Below are 23,026 nucleotides of genomic sequence, written 5' to 3'. Positions count from 1 at the left end.
GGGGGTTGCTATGGGGTTGTGCTGTCGCTAGGGGGTTGCTATGGGGTTGTGCTGTCGCTAGGGGGTTGCTATGGGGTTGTGCTGTCGCTAGGGGGTTGCTAGGGGGTTGTGTTGACGCTAGGGGTTGCTATGGGGTTGTGCTGTCGCTAGGGGGTTGCTAGGGGTTGTGTTGTCGCTAGGGGGTTGCTAGGGGGTTGTGTTGTGGCTAGGAGGTGGCTAGGGGGTTGCTAGGGGTTGTGCTGTCGCTAGGGGGTTGCTAGGGGGTTGTGTTGTCGCTAGGGGGTTGCTAGGGCGTTGTGTTGTGGCTAGGGGGTGGCTAGGAGGTTGCTAGGGGGTTGCTAGGGGGTTGTGTTGTGGCTAGGAGGTGGCTAGGGGGTTGCTAGGGGTTGTGCTGTTGCTAGGGTGTTGCTAGGGGTTGTGTTGTCGCTAGGGGTTGCTAGGGGGTTGTGTTGTGGCTAGGGGGTGGCTAGGAGGTTGCTAGGGGTTGCTAGGGGGTTGTGTTGTGGCTAGGAGGTGGCTAGGGGTTGCTAGGGGTTGTGCTGTTGCTAGGGTGTTGCTAAGGGGTTGTGTTGTCGCTAGGGGGTTGCTAGGGGGTTGTGTTGTGGCTAGGGGGTGGCTAGGGGGTTGCTAGGGGGTGGCTAGGGGGTTGTGTTGTGGTTGAATATAACTAAGACAGCACAACACATCTAGTAAGGTACAGTGCTGTACCCCATTCAACAGGGCACATCTCGGTGTGTGGTGGTCTATGGCCAGCGGCAGGGTTTGAGCTGGTCATAGGAGCTGCTCTCTCTACAAAGCTTTGCTGCTGTCGACAAACCAGAGAAAAATGTTGGTTATTCATAATAACACAGTGACTTTCACAACATCACTGGACAAAGGGGGGGAGGCCCACAAGCTAGTCAAATCACCACTGAAAACCATCAGCACATGAACACAGACATGCACCGTACGTACAGGAACCTGTTCCAAAACAAAACCCCCCCTCCCTGATTGAAACGTGTTTAACATGCGCCAGTTAAAACATCTAAAAAAATATAAAATGTTGACGTTGTTTCTCTTCACAACAGTAGATGAGAAATACAACAGAATTGCATGCTTGATATCCTTTAAACAACTTCTAATGGAAACACATCCCATAACGTCTGTTCTGTAACCATGACTACATTCTGGAGGGGGGGAAATCTCGTTTAACTTATTAACAGCCCACAAGGCTGTGAACAAATGTCTTGAAGGCTCTGCTTAAGGATCATTTCTAACATTTTAAAATTTGAAATGCAATTTACCATTTTAAAAAGTCTTTCTGTAAAATGTTTTTTTATAAAAACAAATGTATTTAAGAGAAACATGTCAAAAAAAACAAACAGGTAGTTAACATTAATAACCACATTATCTGTGACAGGAAGTGTCCCAAAAGGGAAGTCTATTCCCTATAATAGTGCACTACTGCAGACCACAGGGACCAGAGCCCTTATGGGTTTCCCTATGGGGTCCTGGTCTAAAGTAGTGCACTATAATAGGGGATAGGGTGCCCTTTGGGACACGTCCCTGGGGACACGTCCTCTTCCTGTATTTCAAACCATTACTAAAGGCCTTTAACAGTATCTGCATAGTACTACATGGAGACGCCCGTCTTTAACTTGAGTCTGAAAAATACCAGCACAAATATTCAATTCAAAATATTACAACTTAAACACAAGTGTATCAAGCTTGAAAAACACATCAACACAAACATCCACATTCTAACAGTAAAATAACTCAAAACAATTCTCTCTCCATGTCTTTCATTCTCTCCCTCTCTCTCATTCCCCCTCTCTCTCTCTCTCATTCCCCCTCTCTCTCTCTCTCTCTCTTTCATTCCCCCTCTCTCTCTCTCTCATTCCCCCTCTCTCTCATTCCCCCTCTCTAGCTCTCTCTCTCTCATTCCCCCTCTCTCTCTCTCTCTCTCATCTCTCTCTCTCTCTCTCTCTCATTCCCCCTCTCTCTCTCCCTCTCTCTCATTCCCCTCTCTCTCATTCCCCTCTCTCTCATTCCCTCTCTCTCATTCCCCCCTCTCTCATTCCCCTCTCTCTCATTCCCCTCTCTCTCTTCCCCTCTCTCATTCCCTCTCTCTCATTCCCCCTCTCTCTCATTCCCCCCTCTCTCTCTCTCTCTCATTCCCTCTCTCTCTCTCTCTCTCTCTCTCTCTCTCATTCCCCTCTCTCTCTCTCATTCCCTCTCTCTCTCTCATTCCCTCTCTCTCTCTCTCTCTCTCTCCCTCTCTCTCTCTCTCTCTCATTCCCCTCTCTCTCATCCCTCTCTCTCATTCCCTCTCTCTCATTCCCTCTCTCTCATTCCCTCTCTCTCATTCCCCCTCTCTCTCTCTCTCTCTCATTCCCCCTCTCTCTCATTCCCCTCTCTCTCTCTCTCTCTCTCATTCACCTCTCTCTCTCTCTCTCTCTCTATTCCCTCTCTCTCAAACTGTTTACTGATAGACACCAGAACTAGGAGGACCTAGTTGAGGGCAGTGGGTGTGTCCAGTACGGAGCGTTGAGAACACCGACAACCAACCAAACAGAGAGCCCAGTTTACAGTTTTAAAACAGCATCCTATTCCCCATGTAGTGCACTACTGCAGACCAGGGCCTACAGGGCTTAAAAGTACTGCTTAATACAGAGAATAGGGGTGTGATTTGGGACGCGGGCCCCTAGGACTTATCAAATACATGGCGAGTGGACTGGATGACATCATGAGAGCCTGGGGATGATGTCACGTTGCTGCTGGGAGTGGTCAGAGGAGGAGTCAGGAGAACATGGCTGGCTCTCATTGGCCCGTTGTCTTCAGTGTCATCATTTGAAGGCGTGGCTTGTCTTCTTCATCAGTTTGCTCCAAAGGTGGAGGGGGGGGGAGGGGCTATTTGGATTCACCCAAACAAGCACTGGAAATGGAATGACACAGACTGGTTAGTGGAGGTAACAGACTGGTTAGTGGAGGTAACAGACTGGTTAGTGGAGGTAACAGACTGGTTAGTGGAGGTAACAGACTGGTTAGTGGAGGTAACAGACTGGTTAGTGGAGGTAACAGACTGGTTAGTGGAGGTTAGTGGAGGTAACAGACTGGTTAGTGGAGGTAACAGACTGGTTAGTGGAGGTAACAGACTGGTTAGTGGAGGTAACAGACTGGTTAGTGGAGGTAACAGACTGGTTAGTGGAGGTAACAGACTGGTTAGTGGAGGTAACAGACTGGTTAGTGGAGGTTAGTGGAGGTAACAGACTGGTTAGTGGAGGTAACAGACTGGTTAGTGGAGGTAACAGACTGGTTAGTGGAGGTAACAGACTGGTTAGTGGAGGTAACAGACTGGTTAGTGGAGGTAACAGACTGGTTAGTGGAGGTAACAGACTGGTTAGTGGAGGTAACAGACTGGTTAGTGGAGGTAACAGACTGGTTAGTGGAGGTAACAGACTGGTTAGTGGAGGTAACAGACTGGTTAGTGGAGGTTAGTGGAGGTAACAGACTGGTTAGTGGAGGTAACAGACTGGTTAGTGGAGGTAACAGACTGGTTAGTGGAGGTAACAGACTGGTTAGTGGAGGTAACAGACTGGTTAGTGGAGGTAACAGACTGGTTAGTGGAGGTAACAGACTGGTTAGTGGAGGTAACAGACTGGTTAGTGGAGGTAACAGACTGGTTAGTGGAGGTAACAGACTGGTTAGTGGAGGTAACAGACTGGTTAGTGGAGGTAACAGACTGGTTAGTGGAGGTAACAGACTGGTTAGTGGAGGTAACAGACTGGTTAGTGGAGGTAACAGACTGGTTAGTGGAGGTAACAGACTGGTTAGTGGAGGTAACAGACTGGTTAGTGGAGGTAACAGACTGGTTAGTGGAGGTAACAGACTGGTTAGTGGAGGTAACAGACTGGTTAGTGGAGGTAACAGACTGGTTAGTGGAGGTAACAGACTGGTTAGTGGAGGTAACAGACTGGTTAGTGGAGGTAACAGACTGGTTAGTGGAGGTAACAGACTGGTTAGTGGAGGTAACAGACTGGTTAGTGGAGGTAACAGACTGGTTAGTGGAGGTAACAGACTGGTTAGTGGAGGTAACAGACTGGTTAGTGGAGGTAACAGACTGGTTAGTGGAGGTAACAGACTGGTTAGTGGAGGTAACAGACTGGTTAGTGGAGGTAACAGACTGGTTAGTGGAGGTAACAGACTGGTTAGTGGAGGTAACAGACTGGTTAGTGGAGGTAACAGACTGGTTAGTGGAGGTAACAGACTGGTTAGTGGAGGTAACAGACTGGTTAGTGGAGGTAACAGACTGGTTAGTGGAGGTAACAGACTGGTTAGTGGAGGTAACAGACTGGTTAGTGGAGGTAACAGACTGGTTAGTGGAGGTAACAGACTGGTTAGTGGAGGTAACAGACTGGTTAGTGGAGGTAACAGACTGGTTAGTGGAGGTAACAGACTGGTTAGTGGAGGTAACAGACTGGTTAGTGGAGGTTGGTGGAGGTAACAGACTGGTTAGTGGAGGTAACAGACTGGTTAGTGGAGGTTGGTGGACTAACAGACTGGTTAGTGGAGGTTAGGTAACAGACTGGTTAGTGGAGTATGTAACAGACTGGTTAGTGGAGGTAACAGACTGGTTAGTGGAGGTAACAGACTGGTTAGTGGAGGTAACAGACTGGTTAGTGGAGGTTTGGAGGTAACAGACTGGTTAGTGGAGGTTAGTGGAGGTAACAGACTGGTTAGTGGAGGTAACAGACTGGTTAGTGGAGGTAACAGACTGGTTAGTGGAGGTAACAGACTGGTTAGTGGAGGTAACAGACTGGTTAGTGGAGGTAACAGACTGGTTAGTGGAGGTAACAGACTGGTTAGTGGAGGTAACAGACTGGTTAGTGGAGGTAACAGACTGGTTAGTGGAGGTAACAGACTGGTTAGTGGAGGTAACAGACTGGTTAGTGGAGGTAACAGACTGGTTAGTGGAGGTAACAGACTGGTTAGTGGAGGTAACAGACTGGTTAGTGGAGGTAACAGACTGGTTAGTGGAGGTAACAGACTGGTTAGTGGAGGTAACAGACTGGTTAGTGGAGGTAACAGACTGGTTAGTGGAGGTAACAGACTGGTTAGTGGAGGTAACAGACTGGTTAGTGGAGGTAACAGACTGGTTAGTGGAGGTAACAGACTGGTTAGTGGAGGTAACAGACTGGTTAGTGGAGGTAACAGACTGGTTAGTGGAGGTAACAGACTGGTTAGTGGAGGTAACAGACTGGTTAGTGGAGGTAACAGACTGGTTAGTGGAGGTAACAGACTGGTTAGTGGAGGTAACAGACTGGTTAGTGGAGGTAACAGACTGGTTAGTGGAGGTAACAGACTGGTTAGTGGAGGTAACAGACTGGTTAGTGGAGGTAACAGACTGGTTAGTGGAGGTAACAGACTGGTTAGTGGAGGTAACAGACTGGTTAGTGGAGGTAACAGACTGGTTAGTGGAGGTAACAGACTGGTTAGTGGAGGTAACAGACTGGTTAGTGGAGGTAACAGACTGGTTAGTGGAGGTAACAGACTGGTTAGTGGAGGTAACAGACTGGTTAGTGGAGGTAACAGACTGGTTAGTGGAGGTAACAGACTGGTTAGTGGAGGTAACAGACTGGTTAGTGGAGGTAACAGACTGGTTAGTGGAGGTAACAGACTGGTTAGTGGAGGTAACAGACTGGTTAGTGGAGGTAACAGACTGGTTAGTGGAGGTTAGTGGAGGTAACAGACTGGTTAGTGGAGGTAGTGGAGGTAACAGACTGGTTAGTGGAGGTAACAGACTGGTTAGTGGAGGTAACAGACTGGTTAGTGGAGGTTGGTGGACGTAACAGACTGGTTAGTGGAGGTAACAGACTGGTTAGTGGAGGTAACAGACTGGTTAGTGGAGGTAACAGACTGGTTAGTGGAGGTAACAGACTGGTTAGTGGAGGTAACAGACTGGTTAGTGGAGGTAACAGACTGGTTAGTGGAGGTAACAGACTGGTTAGTGGAGGTAACAGACTGGTTAGTGGAGGTAACAGACTGGTTAGTGGAGGTAACAGACTGGTTAGTGGAGGTTAGTGGAGGTAACAGACTGGTTAGTGGAGGTAACAGACTGGTTAGTGGAGGTAACAGACTGGTTAGTGGAGGTAACAGACTGGTTAGTGGAGGTAACAGACTGGTTAGTGGAGGTAACAGACTGGTTAGTGGAGGTAACAGACTGGTTAGTGGAGGTAACAGACTGGTTAGTGGAGGTAACAGACTGGTTAGTGGAGGTAACAGACTGGTTAGTGGAGGTAACAGACTGGTTAGTGGAGGTAACAGACTGGTTAGTGGAGTGCTAACAGACTGGTTAGTGGAGGTTGGTGGAGGTAACAGACTGGTTAGTGGAGGTAACAGACTGGTTAGTGGAGGTGAACAGACTGGTTAGTGGAGGTAACAGACTGGTTAGTGGAGGTTAGTGGACGTAACAGACTGGTTAGTGGAGGTAACAGACTGGTTAGTGGAGGTTGGTGGAGGTAACAGACTGGTTAGTGGAGGTAACAGACTGGTTAGTGGAGGTAACAGACTGGTTAGTGGAGGTAACAGACTGGTTAGTGGAGGTCTGGTTAGTGGAGGTAACAGACTGGTTAGTGGAGGTTAGTGGAGGTAACAGACTGGTTAGTGGAGGTAACAGACTGGTTAGTGGAGGTTGGTGGAGGTAACAGACTGGTTAGTGGAGGTAACAGACTGGTTAGTGGAGGTTGGTGGACAAAACAGACTGGTTAGTGGAGGTAACAGACTGGTTAGTGGAGGTTGGTGGACCTAACAGACTGGTTAGTGGAGGTTGGTGGAGGTAACAGACTGGTTAGTGGAGGTTAGTGGAGGTAACAGACTGGTTAGTGGAGGTTAGTGGAGGTAACAGACTGGTTAGTGGAGGTTGGTGGAGGTAACAGACTGGTTAGTGGAGGTTACAGACTGGTTAGTGGAGGTTGGTGGAGGTAACAGACTGGTTAGTGGAGGTTACAGACTGGTTAGTGGAGGTTGGTGGACCTAACAGACTGGTTAGTGGAGGTTGGTGGAGGTAACAGACTGGTTAGTGGAGGTTAGTGGACGTAACAGACTGGTTAGTGGAGGTAACAGACTGGTTAGTGGAGGTTGGTGGAGGTAACAGACTGGTTAGTGGAGGTTGGTGGACCTAACAGACTGGTTAGTGGAGGTTGGTGGACCTAACAGACTGGTTAGTGGAGGTTGGTGGACCTAACAGACTGGTTAGTGGAGGTTGGTGGACCTAACAGACTGGTTAGTGGAGGTTGGTGGACCTAACAGACTGGTTAGTGGAGTTTGGTGGACCTAACAGACTGGTTAGTGGAGGTTGGTGGACCTAACAGACTGGTTAGTGAGGTTGGTGGACCTAACAGACTGGTTAGTGGAGGTTAGTGGAGGTAACAGACTGGTTAGTGGAGGTTGGTGGACCTAACAGACTAGTTAGTGGAGGTTGGTGGAGGAAAACAGACTGGTTAGTGGAGGTTAGTGGAGGTAACAGACTGGTTAGCGGAGGTTGGTGGCCCTAACAGACTAGTTAGTGGACGTAACAGACTGGTTAGTGGAGGTTAGTGGCCCTAACAGACCGGTTAGTGGAGGTTGGTGGACCTAACAGACTGGTTAGTGGAGGTTAGTGGACCTTACAGACTGGTTAGTGGAGATTGGTGGACCTAACAGACTGGTTAGTGGACCTAACAGACCGGTTAGTGGAGGTTGGTGGACCTAACAGACTGGTTAGTGGAGGTTGGTGGAGGTAACAGACTGGTTAGTGGAGGTAACAGACTGGTTAGTGGAGGTTAGTGGAGGTAACAGACTGGTTAGTGGAGGTTAGTGGAGGTAACAGACTGGTTAGTGGAGGTTAGTGGAGGTAACAGACTGGTTAGTGGAGGTTAGTGGAGGTAACAGACTGGTTAGCGGAGGTTGGTGGCCCTAACAGACTAGTTAGTGGACGTAACAGACTGGTTAGTGGAGGTTAGTGGCCCTAACAGACCGGTTAGTGGAGGTTGGTGGACCTAACAGACTGGTTAGTGGAGGTTAGTGGACCTTACAGACTGGTTAGTGGAGATTGGTGGACCTAACAGACTGGTTAGTGGACCTAACAGACCGGTTAGTGGAGGTTGGTGGACCTAACAGACTGGTTAGTGGAGGTTGGTGGAGGTAACAGACTGGTTAGTGGAGGTAACAGACTGGTTAGTGGAGGTTAGTGGAGGTAACAGACTGGTTAGTGGAGGTTAGTGGAGGTAACAGACTGGTTAGTGGAGGTTAGTGGAGGTAACAGACTGGTTAGTGGAGGTTAGTGGAGGTAACAGACTGGTTAGTGGAGGTTAGTGGAGGTAACAGACTGGTTAGTGGAGGTAACAGACTGGTTAGTGGAGGTTAGTGGAGGTAACAGACTGGTTAGTGGAGGTTGGTGGACGTAACAGACTGGTTAGTGGAGGTTGGTGGAGGTAACAGACTGGTTAGTGGAGGTTGGTGGAGGTAACAGACTGGTTAGTGGAGGTTACAGACTGGTTAGTGGAGGTTGGTGGAGGTAACAGACTGGTTAGTGGAGGTTACAGACTGGTTAGTGGAGGTTGGTGGAGGTAACAGACTGGTTAGTGGAGGTTAGTGGACGTAACAGACTGGTTAGTGGAGGTAACAGACTGGTTAGTGGAGGTTGGTGGACCTAACAGACTGGTTAGTGGAGGTTGGTGGACCTAACAGACTGGTTAGTGGAGGTTAGTGGACCTAACAGACTGGTTAGTGGAGGTTAGTGGACCTAACAGACTGGTTAGTGGAGGTTGGTGGACCTAACAGACTGGTTAGTGGAGGTTGGTGGACCTAACAGACTGGTTAGTGGAGGTTGGTGGACCTAACAGACTGGTTAGTGGAGGTTGGTGGACCTAACAGACTGGTTAGTGAGGTTGGTGGACCTAACAGACTGGTTAGTGGAGGTTAGTGGAGGTTAGTGGAGGTAACAGACTGGTTAGTGGAGGTTGGTGGACCTAACAGACTAGTTAGTGGAGGTTGGTGGAGGTAACAGACTGGTTAGTGGAGGTTAGTGGAGGTAACAGACTGGTTAGCGGAGGTTGGTGGCCCTAACAGACTAGTTAGTGGACGTAACAGACTGGTTAGTGTAGGTAACAGACACGGTTAGTGGAGGTTAGTGGCCCTAACAGACCGGTTAGTGGAGGTTGGTGGACCTAACAGACTGGTTAGTGGACCTTACAGACTGGTTAGTGGAGGTTGGTGGCCCTAACAGACTGGTTAGTGGAGGTTGGTGGACCTAACAGACTGGTTAGTGGACCTAACAGACCGGTTAGTGGAGGTTGGTGGCCTTAACAGACTGGTTAGTGGAGGTTGGTGGACCTAACAGACCAGTTAGCGATCCACTCTAGTCCTGGTTCAGATATTCAGTCCTCTCTCTATTAATCAGGTACTACAGAGCAACCGTGTTCGATCTCACACTAGGGGTGAGACAGAGACGGGAATCACACTAGGGGTGAGACAGAGACAGAGAAAGGAATAGAGTAGCAGCCTTACATTGTCTTGACCCCCAAGGTAGGATCGGTTTAGAACTGTCCAGCGCTGCTGGGATCACACTGTAACAGACGTACGATGGAGGGGTCACTTTTAGCTCCTTTAATGAACTCTTCCAGAGACAGTTTACCTGGACAAACAGGAAACAGGAAACAGTCAGGTTAGATTAACCTTTAATGAACTCTTCCAGAGACAGTTTACCTGGACAAACAGGAAACAGGAAACAGTCATGTTAGATTAACCTTTAATGAACTCTTCCAGAGACAGTTTACCTGGACAAACAGGAAACAGTCAGGTAAACACTAGCTATATGAGTGTATAATAATGATCAAATAGAGAGTTTGAAGTTTGGACAACGAGCTGAAAACCACTGAGTAAGTAGGTCCCCAACAGGCGGTAACGCTAGTAGTCAGATGAGGGATTATTAACAGGCGGTATCGCTAGTAGTCAGATGCGGGATTATTAACAGGCGGTAACGCTAGCAGTCAGATGTGGGATTATTAACAGGCGGTAACGCTAGTAGTCAGATGAGGGATTATTAACAGGCGGTAACGCCAGTAGTCAGATGTGGGATTATTAACAGGCGGTAACGCTAGTAGTCAGATGTGGGATTATTAACAGGCGGTAACGCTAGTAGTCAGATGAGGGATTATTAACAGGCGGTAACGCTAGTAGTCAGATGCGGGATTATTAACAGGCGGTAACGCTAGTAGTCAGATGTGGGATTATTAACAGGCGGTAATGCTAGTAGTCAGATGTGGGATTATTAACAGGCGGTAACGCTAGCAGTCAGATGTGGGATTATTAACAGGCGGTAACGCAGTATCCACGTTTTCATATCGTCCCTTCTCTCATCCCGGGATTTGGGTTATTACCGGTTTAGCACAGAAGGGGGCGCTAAAAAAGCAAGAAAAGCCCATTGGGCCTCTATTACCAGAACGCTAACCAAATTACCACAAACCAATAGCAAAATCACATGGACGCTGTTAGCTAAATGCTAACAAGCGAAAACGTACATAAACTAAATTGCAAAGACAAACAAATCCATCTCATAAAGTTATACCAGCATAGCTGGTATCTACCAGATGTAAAGTTATACCAGCATAGCTGGTATCTACCAGATGTAAAGTTATACCAGCATAGCTGGCATCTACCAGATGTAAAGTTATACCAGCATAGCTGGTATCTACCAGATGTAAAGTTATACCAGCATAGCTGGTATCTACCAGATGTAAAGTTATACCAGCATAGCTGGTATCTACCAGATGTAAAGTTATACCAGCATAGCTGGCATCTACCAGATGTAAAGTTATACCAGCATAGCTGGTATCTACCAGATGTAAAGTTATACCAGCATAGCTGGCATCTACCAGATGTAAAGTTATACCAGCATAGCTGGCATCTACCAGATGTAAAGTTATACCAGCATAGCTGGTATCTACCAGGTGTAAAGTTATACCAGCATAGCTGGTATCTACCAGATGTAAAGTTATACCAGCATAGCTAGCATCTACCAGATGTAAAGTTTTACAAGCATAGCTAGTATCTAGAGTATGTAAAGTTATACAAGCATAGCTAGTATCTACCAGGTGTAAAGTTATAAAAGCATAGCTAGTATCTACCATATGTAAAGTTATACAAGCATAGCTAGTATCTACCGTATGTAAAGTTATACAAGCATAGCTAGTATCTACCATATGTAAAGTTATACCAGCATAGCTGGTATCTACCATATGTAAAGTTATACCAGCATAGCTAGCATCTACCAGATGTAAAGTTTTACAAGCATAGCTAGCATCTACCAGATGTAAAGTTTTACAAGCATAGCTAGTATCTAGAGTATGTAAAGTTATACAAGCATAGCTAGTATCTACCAGGTGTAAAGTTATACAAACATAGCTAGTATCTAGAGTATGTAAAGTTATACAAGCATAGCTGGTATCTACCAGATGTAAAGTTATACCAGCATAGCTGGTATCTACCAGATGTAAAGTTATACCAGCATAGCTGGTATCTACCAGATGTAAAGTTATACCAGCATAGCTAGTATCTACCAGATGTAATTTATGGTGAAGGTGGACATTTACAAGTGAAAGAGAAATTGTGCAAATGAACAAAGTTGTGATGCTTTTCTGAAGGAAGAACAGCAGCATGTCTACATGGAGCAGAGGGGAGAAGAACAGCATGTCTACATGGAGCAGAGGGGAGAAGAACGGAGGAGGAACAGCAGCATGTCTACATGGAGCAGAGGGGAGAAGAACGGAGGAGGAACAGCAGCATGTCCACACGGAGCAGAGGGGAGAAGAACAGCATGTCTACATGGAGCAGAGGGGAGAAGAACGGAGGAGGAACAGCAACATGTCTACATGGAGCAGAGGGGAGAAGAACGGAGGGGGAACAGCAGTATGTCTACATGGAGCAGAGGGGAGAAGAACGGAGGAGGAACAGCAGCATGTGTAAACGGAGCAGAGGGGAGAAGAACGGAGAAGAACAGCAGCATGTCTACATGGAGCAGAGGGGAGAAGAACAGCAGCATGTCTACATGGAGCAGAGGGGAGAAGAACAGCAGCATGTCTACATGGAGCAGAGGGGAGAAGAACAGCAGCATGTCTACATGGAGCAGAGGGGAGAAGAACGGAGGAGGAAATAAACACCAGTAGGAAGCACAAAGGGACAAAATGGCAGCTGTACAGATAAGTCAAAGAGCTCTGGATGAGTTATGTCAGAAAGCCGTTCTAAGACACCAGATGGTAAACATTTAGCTGTAAGTTCATCACCTCAGGTGCGCCGTACAACAGAGACTTGACGGTAGATATAGAACGCTGTGGACTGAAGAGTCTCCCATTGTGCCATTTACAAACAAACGCCTGGACTGGGGAACTACGTTAAGCTTCATAACGGAAAATAATGTTGCAGGTCAAATGAAGAATGCAATCTGATTTATCTCCTAACGTACTGGACTGCAGGTATTAACTTAAAAAGAAGCTACAAACATTCACATTTGTATAAAAAAATCTTCAAATAAATAGTTTTGACAGTATTGAAAGACCAGCGTGTGGCATTTTCTCAATAGCTGGGGCGGAATACCCTATACCAGTACACTCCCTCTATCGGCTTCTCAATAGCTGGGGCGGTATACCCAGTACACTCCCTCTATCGGCTTCTCAATAGCTGGGGCGGTATACCCTATACCAGTACACTCCCTCTATCGGCTTCTCAATAGCTGGGGCGGTATACCCTATACCAGTACACTCTCTCTATCGGCTTCTCAATAGCTGGGGCGGTATACCCTATACCAATACACTCCCTCTATCGGCTTCTCAATAGCTGGGGCGGTATAACCTATACCAGTACACTAACACTCCCTCTATCGGCTTCTCAATAGCTGGGGCGGTATACCAGTACACTCCCTCTATCGGCTTCTCAATAGCTGGGGCGGTATACCCTATACCAATACACTCCCTCTATCGGCTTCTCAATAGCTGGGGCGGTATACCCTATACCAGTACACTAACACTCCCTCTATCGGCTTCTCAATAGCTGGGGCGGTATACCAGTACACTCCCTCTATCGGCTTCTCAATAGCTGGGGCGGTATACCCTATACCAGTACACTCCCTCTATCGGCTTCTCAATAGCTGGGGCGGTATACCCTATACCAATACACTCCCACTATCGGCTTCTCAATAGCTGGGGCGGTATACCCTATACCAGTACACTAACACTCCCTCTATCGGCTTCTCAATAGCTGGGGCGGTATACCAGTACACTCCCTCTATCGGCTTCTCAATAGCTGGGGCGGTATACCCTATACCAGTACACTCCCTCTATCGGCTTCTCAATAGCTGGGGCGGTATACCCTATACCACTACACTAACACTCCCTCTATCGGCTTCTCAATAGCTGGGGCGGTATACCAGTACACTCCCTCTATCGGCTTCTCAATAGCTGGGGCGGTATACCCTATACCAGTACACTCCCTCTATCGGCTTCTCAATAGCTGGGGCGGTATACCCTATACCAATACACTCCCACTATCGGCTTCTCAATAGCTGGGGCGGTATACCCTATACCAGTACACTAACACTCCCTCTATCGGCTTCTCAATAGCTGGGGCGGTATACCAGTACACTCCCTCTATCGGCTTCTCAATAGCTGGGGCGGTATACCCTATACCAGTACACTCCCTCTATCGGCTTCTCAATAGCTGGGGCGGTATACCCTATACCAGTACACTCCCTCTATCGGCTTCTCAATAGCTGGGGCGGTATACCCTATACCAGTACACTCCCACTCCCACTATCGGCTGCCACTGTAGGCTGTAATGTGTTGGAGGTGGATGAGATGAGACCTACCGTCTCTGTTGGTGTCCATCTGTTTGAAGATCTTCTCTGTTCTCTTCTCTGGAGTAGACTCATCTTCTGGCATCTTCATCACAGACGACACCATCTTATAGATCGCCTGGAGAATAAAAACACACAGATGCCATCTTATAGATATCCTGGAGAATAAACACACAGATATCCTGGAGAATAAAACACAGATATCCTGGAGAATAAACACACAGATATCCTGGAGAATAATAGCTAGGACTGGTCTGGGACTGGGAGCTAGGACTGGTCTGGGACTGGGAGCTAGGACTGGTCTGGGACTGGGAGCTAGGACTGGTCTGGGACTGGGAGCTAGGACTGGTCTGGGACTGGGAGCTAGGACTGGTCTGGGACTGGGAGCTTGGACTGGTCTGGGACTGGGAGCTAGGACTGGTCTGGGACTGGGAGCTTGGACTGGTCTGGGACTGGGAGCTAGGACTGGTCTGGGTCTGGGAGCTAGGACTGGTCTGGGTCTGGGAGCTAGGACTGGTCTGGGACTGGGAGCTTGGACTGGTCTGGGACTGGGAGCTTGGACTGGTCTGGGACTGGGAGCTAGGACTGGTCTGGGACTGGGAGCTAGGACTGGTCTGGGACTGGGAGCTGGGAGCTAGGACTGGTCTGGGACTGGGAGCTGGGAGCTGGGACTGGTCTGGGACTGGGAGCTGGGACTGGTCTGGGACTGGGAGCTAGGACTGGTCTGGGACTGGGAGCTAGGACTGGTCTGGGACTGGGAGCTAGGACTGGTCTGGGACTGGGAGCTAGGACTGGTCTGGGACTGGGAGCTAGGACTGGTCTGGGACTGGGAGCTAGGACTGGTCTGGGACTGGGAGCTAGGACTGGTCTGGGACTGGGAGCTAGGACTGGTCTGGGAGCTAGGACTGGTCTGGGACTGGGAGCTAGGACTGGTCTGGGACTGGGAGCTAGGACTGGTCTGGGACTGGGAGCTAGGACTGGTCTGGGACTGGGAGCTAGGACTGGTCTGGGACTGGGAGCTAGGACTGGTCTGGGTCTGGGAGCTAGGACTGGTCTGGGACTGGGAGCTAGGACTAGTCTGGGACTGGGAGCTAGGACTGGTCTGGGAGCTAGGACTGGTCTGGGAGCTAGGACTGGTCTGGGACTGGGAGCTAGGACTGGTCTGGGACTGGGAGCTAGGACTGGTCTGGGACTGGGAGCTAGGACTGGGAGCTAGGACTGGTCTGGGACTGGGAGCTTGGACTGGTCTGGGACTGGGAGCTTGGACTGGTCTGGGACTGGGAGCTTGGACTGGTCTGGGACTGGGAGCTTGGACTGGTCTGGGACTGGGAGCTTGGACTGGTCTGGGACTGGGAGCTAGGACTGGTCTGGGACTGGGAGCTAGGACTGGTCTGGGACTGGGAGCTAGGACTGGTCTGGGACTGGGAGCTAGGACTGGTCTGGGACTGGGAGCTGGGACTGGGAGCTAGGACTGGTCTGGGACTGGGAGCTAGGACTGGTCTGGGACTGGGAGCTAGGACTGGTCTGGGACTGGGAGCTAGGACTGGTCTGGGACTGGGAGCTAGGACTGGTCTGGGACTGGGAGCTAGGACTGGTCTGGGACTGGGAGCTAGGACTGGTCTGGGACTGGGAGCTAGGACTGGTCTGGGACTGGGAGCTAGGACTGGTCTGGGACTGGGAGCTAGGACTGGTCTGGGACTGGGAGCTAGGACTGGTCTGGGACAGGGAGCTAGGACTGGTCTGGGACTGGGAGCTAGGACTGGTCTGGGACTGGGAGCTAGGACTGGTCTGGGACTGGGAGCTAGGACTGGTCTGGGACTGGGAGCTAGGACTGGTCTGGGACTGGGAGCTAGGACTGGTCTGGGACTGGGAGCTAGGACTGGTCTGGGACTGGGAGCTAGGACTGGTCTGGGACGCTAGGACTGGTCTGGGACTGGGAGCTAGGACTGGTCTGGGACTGGGAGCTAGGACTGGTCTGGGACTGGGAGCTAGGACTGGTCTGGGACTGGGAGCTAGGACTGGTCTGGGACTGGGAGCTAGGACTGGTCTGGGACTGGGAGCTTGGACTGGTCTGGGACTGGGAGCTAGGACTGGTCTGGGACAGGGAGCTAGGACTGGTCTGGGACTGGGAGCTAGGACTGGTCTGGGACTGGGAGCTAGGACTGGTCTGGGACTGGGAGCTAGGACTGGTCTGGGACTGGGAGCTAGGACTGGTCTGGGACTGGGAGCTAGGACTGGTCTGGGACTGGGAGCTAGGACTAGTCTGGGACTGGGAGCTAGGACTGGTCTGGGAGCTAGGACTGGTCTGGGACCAGTAGACATCGGTACGTGTAGGTAGCCTGAGCATTTTAGATGTAGTTTGTACAGGAGTGAAATCCAACAGTAAGATCATGTTGCTGATCAACAAATAAATCAGTCAACATGAACCATGCTACAGAGGACAACCAGTTGGTCAACACTACTGAAGGTCAATCCCCACCTGTACCATCTCTGACATGCTGATGTATCTCTTCCTGCCTCACCTGTACCATCTCTGACATGCCCATGTATCTCTTCCTGCCTCAACCTGTACCATCTCCAGCATTAGACATGCCCATGTTTCATCTCTTCCTGCCTCAACCTGTACCATCTCCAGCATCTCAGACATCCTCATGTGTCTGTTCCCGTCCATAATGTGCCTACAAAATAACTCACACCAGAACTACAAATCCCACCTCTCTGTTCCTGCCTCACCTGTACGATCTCCAGCATCTCAGACATCCTCATGTGTCTGTTCCCGTCCATAATGTGCCTACAAAATAACTCACACCAGAACTACAAATCCCACCTCTCTGTTCCTGCCTCACCTGTACGATCTCCAGCATCTCAGACATCCTCATGTGTCTGTTCCCGTCCATAATGTGCCTACAAAATAACTCACACCAGAACTACAAATCCCACCTCTCTGTTCCTGCCTCACCTGTACGATCTCCAGCATCTCAGACTTGCTGATATATCCATTCCCGTCCAGGTCGTACATGCTGAAGGCCCACTTTAATTTCTGCTCCAGTTTGCCCCGCGACGTGACGCTCAGAGCGATGATGAACTCCCGGAAGTCTATCGTCCCGTCCCCGTTGGCGTCGAAGGTGCGGAAGACGTGCTCCGCGAACTTGGAGGCGTCTCCGTAAGGGAAGAAGTTACCGTAGATCTTCTTGAACTCTTCCATGGAGAGGTTCCCGCTGGGGCAGTCTCTCAGGAAGCCCTTATACCACTCCTGGATCTCGTGCTCTGTGAAGTCCGTGCTCTCCAGCAGATCCTGCATCACCTCCGGGCGGAGTTTGCTGTTCTGCTTCCCCATGGCTGGTGGTTACTATAGTAACAGCTGGAAGAAAGAGAGAGAGAGAGAGAGAGAGAGGAACTGAGAAAGGGGAGAGGAAAGATGTCCACTAGTACCGAAAACGAAGATAACAGCTATACAGAGAAATTAGAGATGCACCATCCTACATGACACAGGAGAAGAAAAAAAAGGACCCAAAAAACGTATGTTTGGTTGTTTGCATATCACAGAAAGCTTCATTAAAAGACTAGTTAGTTATCAGAGCAGTAAAAGTAAGCAGACAGAGCAGTATCTCTCCACCGCTGTGCCTGTATACTTCTGAGGATCCCTCATGGTGGAACGAGGGAGAAGTGTACTTCACTGTGCCCAGGAATGTTCACATGCTCAATGTAACCAAACATATTATGTCTGAAGTGATGGAATATTCCATGCAGCAGACAGACAGACACTACTGAACGCCTAGCTAGCCTTGGGGAGACGGACACTACTGAACGCTAGCTAGCCTTGGGGAGACGGACACTACTGAACGCTAGCTAGCCTTGGGGAGACAGACACTACTGAACGCTAGCTTGTCTTGAGAACACTTGGAGAGACAGACACTACTGAACGCTAGCTAGCCTTGAGGAGACGGACACTACTGAATGCTAGCTTGCCTTGGGGAGACAGACACTACTGAACGCTAGCTAGCCTTGGGGAGACAGACACTACTGAACGCTAGCTAGCCTTGGGGAGACAGACACTACTGAACGCTAGCTTGCCTTGGGGAGACAGACACTACTGAACGCTAGCTTGCCTTGGAGAGACAGACACTACTGAACGCTAGCTAGCCTTGGGGAGACAGACACTACTGAACGCTAGCTTGCCTTGGGGAGACAGACACTACTGAACGCTAGCTTGCCTTGGGGAGACAGACACTACTGAACGCTAGCTAGCCTTGAGAACACTTGGGGAGACAGACACTACTGAACGCTAGCTAGCCTTGGGAAGACAGACACTACTGAACGCTAGCTAGCCTTGGGGAGACAGACACTACTGAACGCTAGCTTGCCTTGGGGAGACAGACACTACTGAACGCTAGCTAGCCTTGAGAACACTTGGGGAGACAGACACTACTGAACGCTAGCTAGCCTTGGGGAGACAGACACTACTGAACGCTAGCTTGTCTTGAGAACACTTGGAGAGACAGACACTACTGAACGCTAGCTAGCCTTGGGGAGATGGACACTACTGAACGCTAGCTTGCCTTGGGGAGACAGACACTACTGAACGCTAGCTTGCCTTGGGGAGACAGACACTACTGAACGCTAGCTTGCATTGGGGAGACAGACACTACTGAACGCTAGCTTGCATTGGGGAGACAGACACTACTGAACGCCTAGCTTGCCTTGAGAACACGCTGAGTGGACTGAGAAAGGTGCTGCCATCGTACTACAGAACTATAACAGAGCGATGAGTCATAAGCCACCGCTAAAAGCTACCTGGCTCCCTCCTCGCCATGAGACCAGAGACGTTAATCCCCATAATCCACCACTTCAGCACTTCAAGACACACTTCATAAACAAACTCAACTTAACAAAGCTCATAAGTGATTTACCGCTCGAGAGAAACACGACACACTAGCTAAGTTCAGCTCCAAACCCAACTTCATCAAGTTCCTAAGTGATTGACACAGTGCAGCTCTAGAGAAAGGGCTTGAAGAAGGTCTCTACTATGTACCAGACAGAGCTGAGACCAGACACAGTGCAGCTCTAGAGAAAGGGCTTGAAGAAGGTCTCTACTATGTACCAGACAGAGCTGAGACCTGACACAGTGCAGCTCTGGAGAAAGGGCTTGAAGAAGGTCTACTATGTACCAGACAGAGCTGAGACCTGACACAGTGCAGCTCTAGAGAAAGGGCTTGAAGAAGGTCTCTACTATGTACCAGACAGAGCTGAGACCTGACACAGTGCAGCTCTAGAGAAAGGGCTTGAAGAAGGTCTACTATGTACCAGACAGAGCTGAGACCTGACACAGTGCAGCTCTGGAGAAAGGGCTTGAAGAAGGTCTAGTCTACTATGTACCAGACAGAGCTGAGACCTGACACAGTGCAGCTCTAGAGAAAGGGCTTGAAGAAGGTCTCTACTATGTACCAGACAGAGCTGAGACCTGACACAGTGCAGCTCTAGAGAAAGGGCTTGAAGAAGGTCTCTACTATGTACCAGACAGAGCTGAGACCTGACACAGTGCAGCTCTAGAGAAAGGGCTTGAAGAAGGTCTCTACTATGTACCAGACAGAGCTGAGACCTGACACAGTGCAGCTCTAGAGAAAGGGCTTGAAGAAGGTCTACTATGTACCAGACAGAGCTGAGACCTGACACAGTGCAGCTCTGGAGAAAGGGCTTGAAGAATGTCTACTATGTACCAGACAGAGCTGAGACCTGACACAGTGCAGCTCTAGAGAAAGGGCTTGAAGAAGGTCTACTACAGTTGAAGTCGGTAGTTTACATACACTTAGGTTGAAGTCATTAAAAACTCGTTTTTCAACCACTCCACAAATTTCTTGTTAACAAACTATAGTTTTGGCAAATCGCTTAGGACATCTACTTTGTGCATGACAAGTAATTTTTCCAACAATTGTTTACAGACAGATTATTTCACTTATAAAATTCACTGTATCACAATTCCAGTGGGTCAGAAGTTTACATACACTAAGTTGCCTTTAAACAGCTTGGAAAATTCCAGAAAATGATGTCATGGCTTTAGAAGCTTCTGATAGGCTAATTGACATCATTTGAGTCAATTGGAGGTGTACCTGTGGATGTATTTCAAGGCCTACCTTCAAACTCAGTGCCTCTTTGCTTGACATCCTGGGAAAATCAAAAGAAATCAGCCAAGACCTCAGACAAAAAAAATTATAGACTTCCACAAGCCTGGTTCATCCTTGGAAGCAATTTCCAAACGCCTGAAGGTACCACGTTCATCTGTACAAACAATAGTACGCAAGTATAAACACCATGGGGCCACATTCCACGTTCTTAAAATAAAGTGGGGAGCCTAACTGACCGAAGACAGGGATTTTTTTACTAGGATTAAATGTCAGGAATTGTGAATAACTGGCTAAGGTGTATGTAAACTTCCGACTTCAACTGTTTGTACCAGACAGCTGCAGAGTAGGGGAGTACGTCGTCAGGAGAATGTGTTCATCGTCCTCTCAGCGGCCGGAAAGTCTGTCTCATATCACAACGTCTCTGACATTTCCTTTAAAAAAAAACTTTAAAAAAATAGCCCCTTTTTTCTCCCCAATTTCCTGGTATCCAATTGGGTAGTTAACTGTCTTGTCTCATATCGCTGTAACTCCAGTACGGACTCGGGAGAGGCGAATTGTGCGCCGCCCCATGGGTCTCCCGGTCGCGGCCGGCTGGACTCAAACCCAGAATCTCTAGTGGCACAGCACTGCGATGTCTTAGATCACTGAGCCACTCGGGAGGCACTCTCTGACATTTACTGCAACAGGAAGTGAGTTTCCCCTCTCTCTCTTTCTGCTAGGTCATCTCTCTCTCTTTCTGCTAGGTCATCTCTCTCTGCGAGATTCAGAGGTCTCTCTCTCTGCGAGATTCAGAGGTCTCTCTCTCTCTGCGAGATTCAGAGGTCTCTCTCTCTCTGCGAGATTCAGAGGTCTCTCTCTCTCTGCGAGATTCAGAGGTCTCTCTCTCTCTGCGAGATTCAGAGGTCTCTCTCTCTCTGCGAGATTCAGAGGTCTCTCTCTCTGCGAGATTCAGAGGTCTCTCTCTCTGCGAGATTCAGAGGTCTCTCTCTCTGCGAGATTCAGAGGTCATCTCTCAATTCAGTTCCATTCAAAGTGCTTTATTGGCATGGGAAACAAACTATATATACACAAAAGTATGTGGACACCCCTTCAAATTAGTGGATTCGGCTATTTCAGCCACACCCGTTGCTGACAGGTGTATAAAAATCGAGCACACATCCATGCAATCTCCATAGACAAACATTGGCAGTAGAATGGCCCTGACTGAAGAGCTCAGTGACTTTCAACGTGGCACCGTCATAGGATGCCACCTTTCCAACAAGTCAGTTCGGGCAAATTTCTGTCCTGGTCAACTGTAAGTGCTGTTATTGTGAAGTGGAAACCTCTAGGAGCAACAACGGCTCAGACGTGAAGTGGTAGGCAACACAATCTCACATAACGGGACCGCCGAGCGCCGAATCGCGTAAAAATCCTCTGTCCTCGGTTGCAACACTCCACTACCGAGTTCCAAACTGCCTCTGGAAGCAACGTCAGCACAACAACTGTTGGTCTGGAGCTTCATGAAATGGGTTTCCATGGCAGAGCAGCCGCACACAAGGTCATGTCTCTCTCTCTCTGCCAGAGGTCATGTCTCTCATCAGTAATGAGACTGGAGAGGAGACATGGACAGAGACTGGAGAGGAGATACACTGTCCATCCCACAGTACACCTGTTAGGACCTCTCCCCTAGAGAGATACACTGTCCATCCCACAGTACACCTGTTAGGACCTCTCCCCTAGAGAGATACACTGTCCATCCCACAGTACACCTGTTAGGACCTCTCCCCTAGAGAGATACACTGTCCATCCCACAGTACACCTGTTAGGACCTCTCCTCCTCGTCTAGAGAGATACACTGTCCATCCCACAGTACACCTGTTAGGACCTCTCCCCTAGAGAGATACACTGTCCATCCCACAGTACACCTGTTAGGACCTCTCCTCTAGAGAGATACACTGTCCATCCCACAGTACACCTGTTAGGACCTCTCCTCTAGAGAGATACACTGTCCATCCTACAGTACACCTGTTAGGACCTCTCCTCCTCCCCTAGAGAGATACACTGTCCATCCCACAGTACACCTGTTAGGACCTCTCCCCTAGAGAGATACACTGTCCATCCCACAGTACACCTGTTAGGACCTCTCCCCTAGAGAGATACACTGTCCATCCCACAGTACACCTGTTAGGACCTCTCCCCTAGAGAGATACACTGTCCATCCCACAGTACACCTGTTAGGACCTCTCCTCTAGAGAGATACACTGTCCATCCCACAGTACACCTGTTAGGACCTCTCCCCTAGAGAGATACACTGTCCATCCCACAGTACACCTGTTAGGACCTCTCCCCTAGAGAGATACACTGTCCATCCCCACAGTACACCTGTTAGGACCTCTCCTCTAGAGAGATACACTGTCCATCCCACAGTACACCTGTTAGGACCACTCCCCTAGAGAGATACACTGTCCATCCCACAGTACACCTGTTAGGACCTCTCCTCCTCCTCTAGAGAGATACACTGTCCATCCCACAGTACACCTGTTAGGACCTCTCCTCCTCCCCTAGAGAGATACACTGTCCATCCCACAGTACACCTGTTAGGACCTCTCCCCTAGAGAGATACACTGTCCATCCCACAGTACACCTGTTAGGACCTCTCCCCTAGAGAGATACACTGTCCATCCCACAGTACACCTGTTAGGACCTCTCCCCTAGAGAGATACACTGTCCATCCCACAGTACACCTGTTAGGACCTCTCCCCTAGAGAGATACACTGTCCATCCCACAGTACACCTGTTAGGACCTCTCCTCTAGAGAGATACACTGTCCATCCCACAGTACACCTGTTAGGACCTCTCCTCCTCCCCTAGAGAGATACACTGTCCATCCCACAGTACACCTGTTAGGACCTCTCCCCTAGAGAGATACACTGTCCATCCCACAGTACACCTGTTAGGACCTCTCCTCCTCCTCTAGAGAGATACACTGTCCATCCCACAGTACACCTGTTAGGACCTCTCCCCTAGAGAGATACACTGTCCATCCCACAGTACACCTGTT

At 49.3% G+C, this 23,026-nt stretch overlaps 1 protein-coding gene across 5 annotated transcripts in view; it reads right to left on the bottom strand.

The window, feature by feature from the left end:
- Positions 1 to 2,372: 2,372 nt before the first annotated feature.
- LOC106596094 (neurocalcin-delta A) overlaps positions 2,373 to 23,026 on the bottom strand; it is a 98,588-nt gene continuing 77,934 nt past the window's right edge. For 2 of the 5 annotated variants that reach the window (XM_045712131.1, XM_045712130.1), the window contains 4 exons: positions 16,824 to 17,225; positions 13,877 to 13,982; positions 9,526 to 9,652; positions 2,374 to 2,914 (listed from right to left, as the gene is read on the bottom strand). In XM_045712131.1, coding sequence (XP_045568087.1) covers positions 9,555 to 9,652; positions 13,877 to 13,982; positions 16,824 to 17,201 — 582 coding nt within the window. In that variant the 5' untranslated portion in view covers positions 17,202 to 17,225 and the 3' untranslated portion in view covers positions 2,374 to 2,914; positions 9,526 to 9,554. Of the gene's footprint in view, positions 2,915 to 9,525; positions 9,653 to 9,706; positions 9,795 to 13,876; positions 13,983 to 16,823; positions 17,226 to 23,026 lie in introns of those variants that run through there. The other 3 variants (XM_045712129.1, XM_045712128.1, XM_045712132.1) reach the window with 3 other exon arrangements.

Source organism: Salmo salar, unplaced genomic scaffold (genome assembly GCF_905237065.1).
Source record: "Salmo salar unplaced genomic scaffold, Ssal_v3.1, whole genome shotgun sequence".
Taxonomy (NCBI): Eukaryota; Metazoa; Chordata; class Actinopteri; order Salmoniformes; family Salmonidae; genus Salmo; species Salmo salar.
The sequence above is the reverse complement of the archived record's forward strand: the minus strand, read 5'-3'. Positions and strand labels throughout refer to the sequence as shown.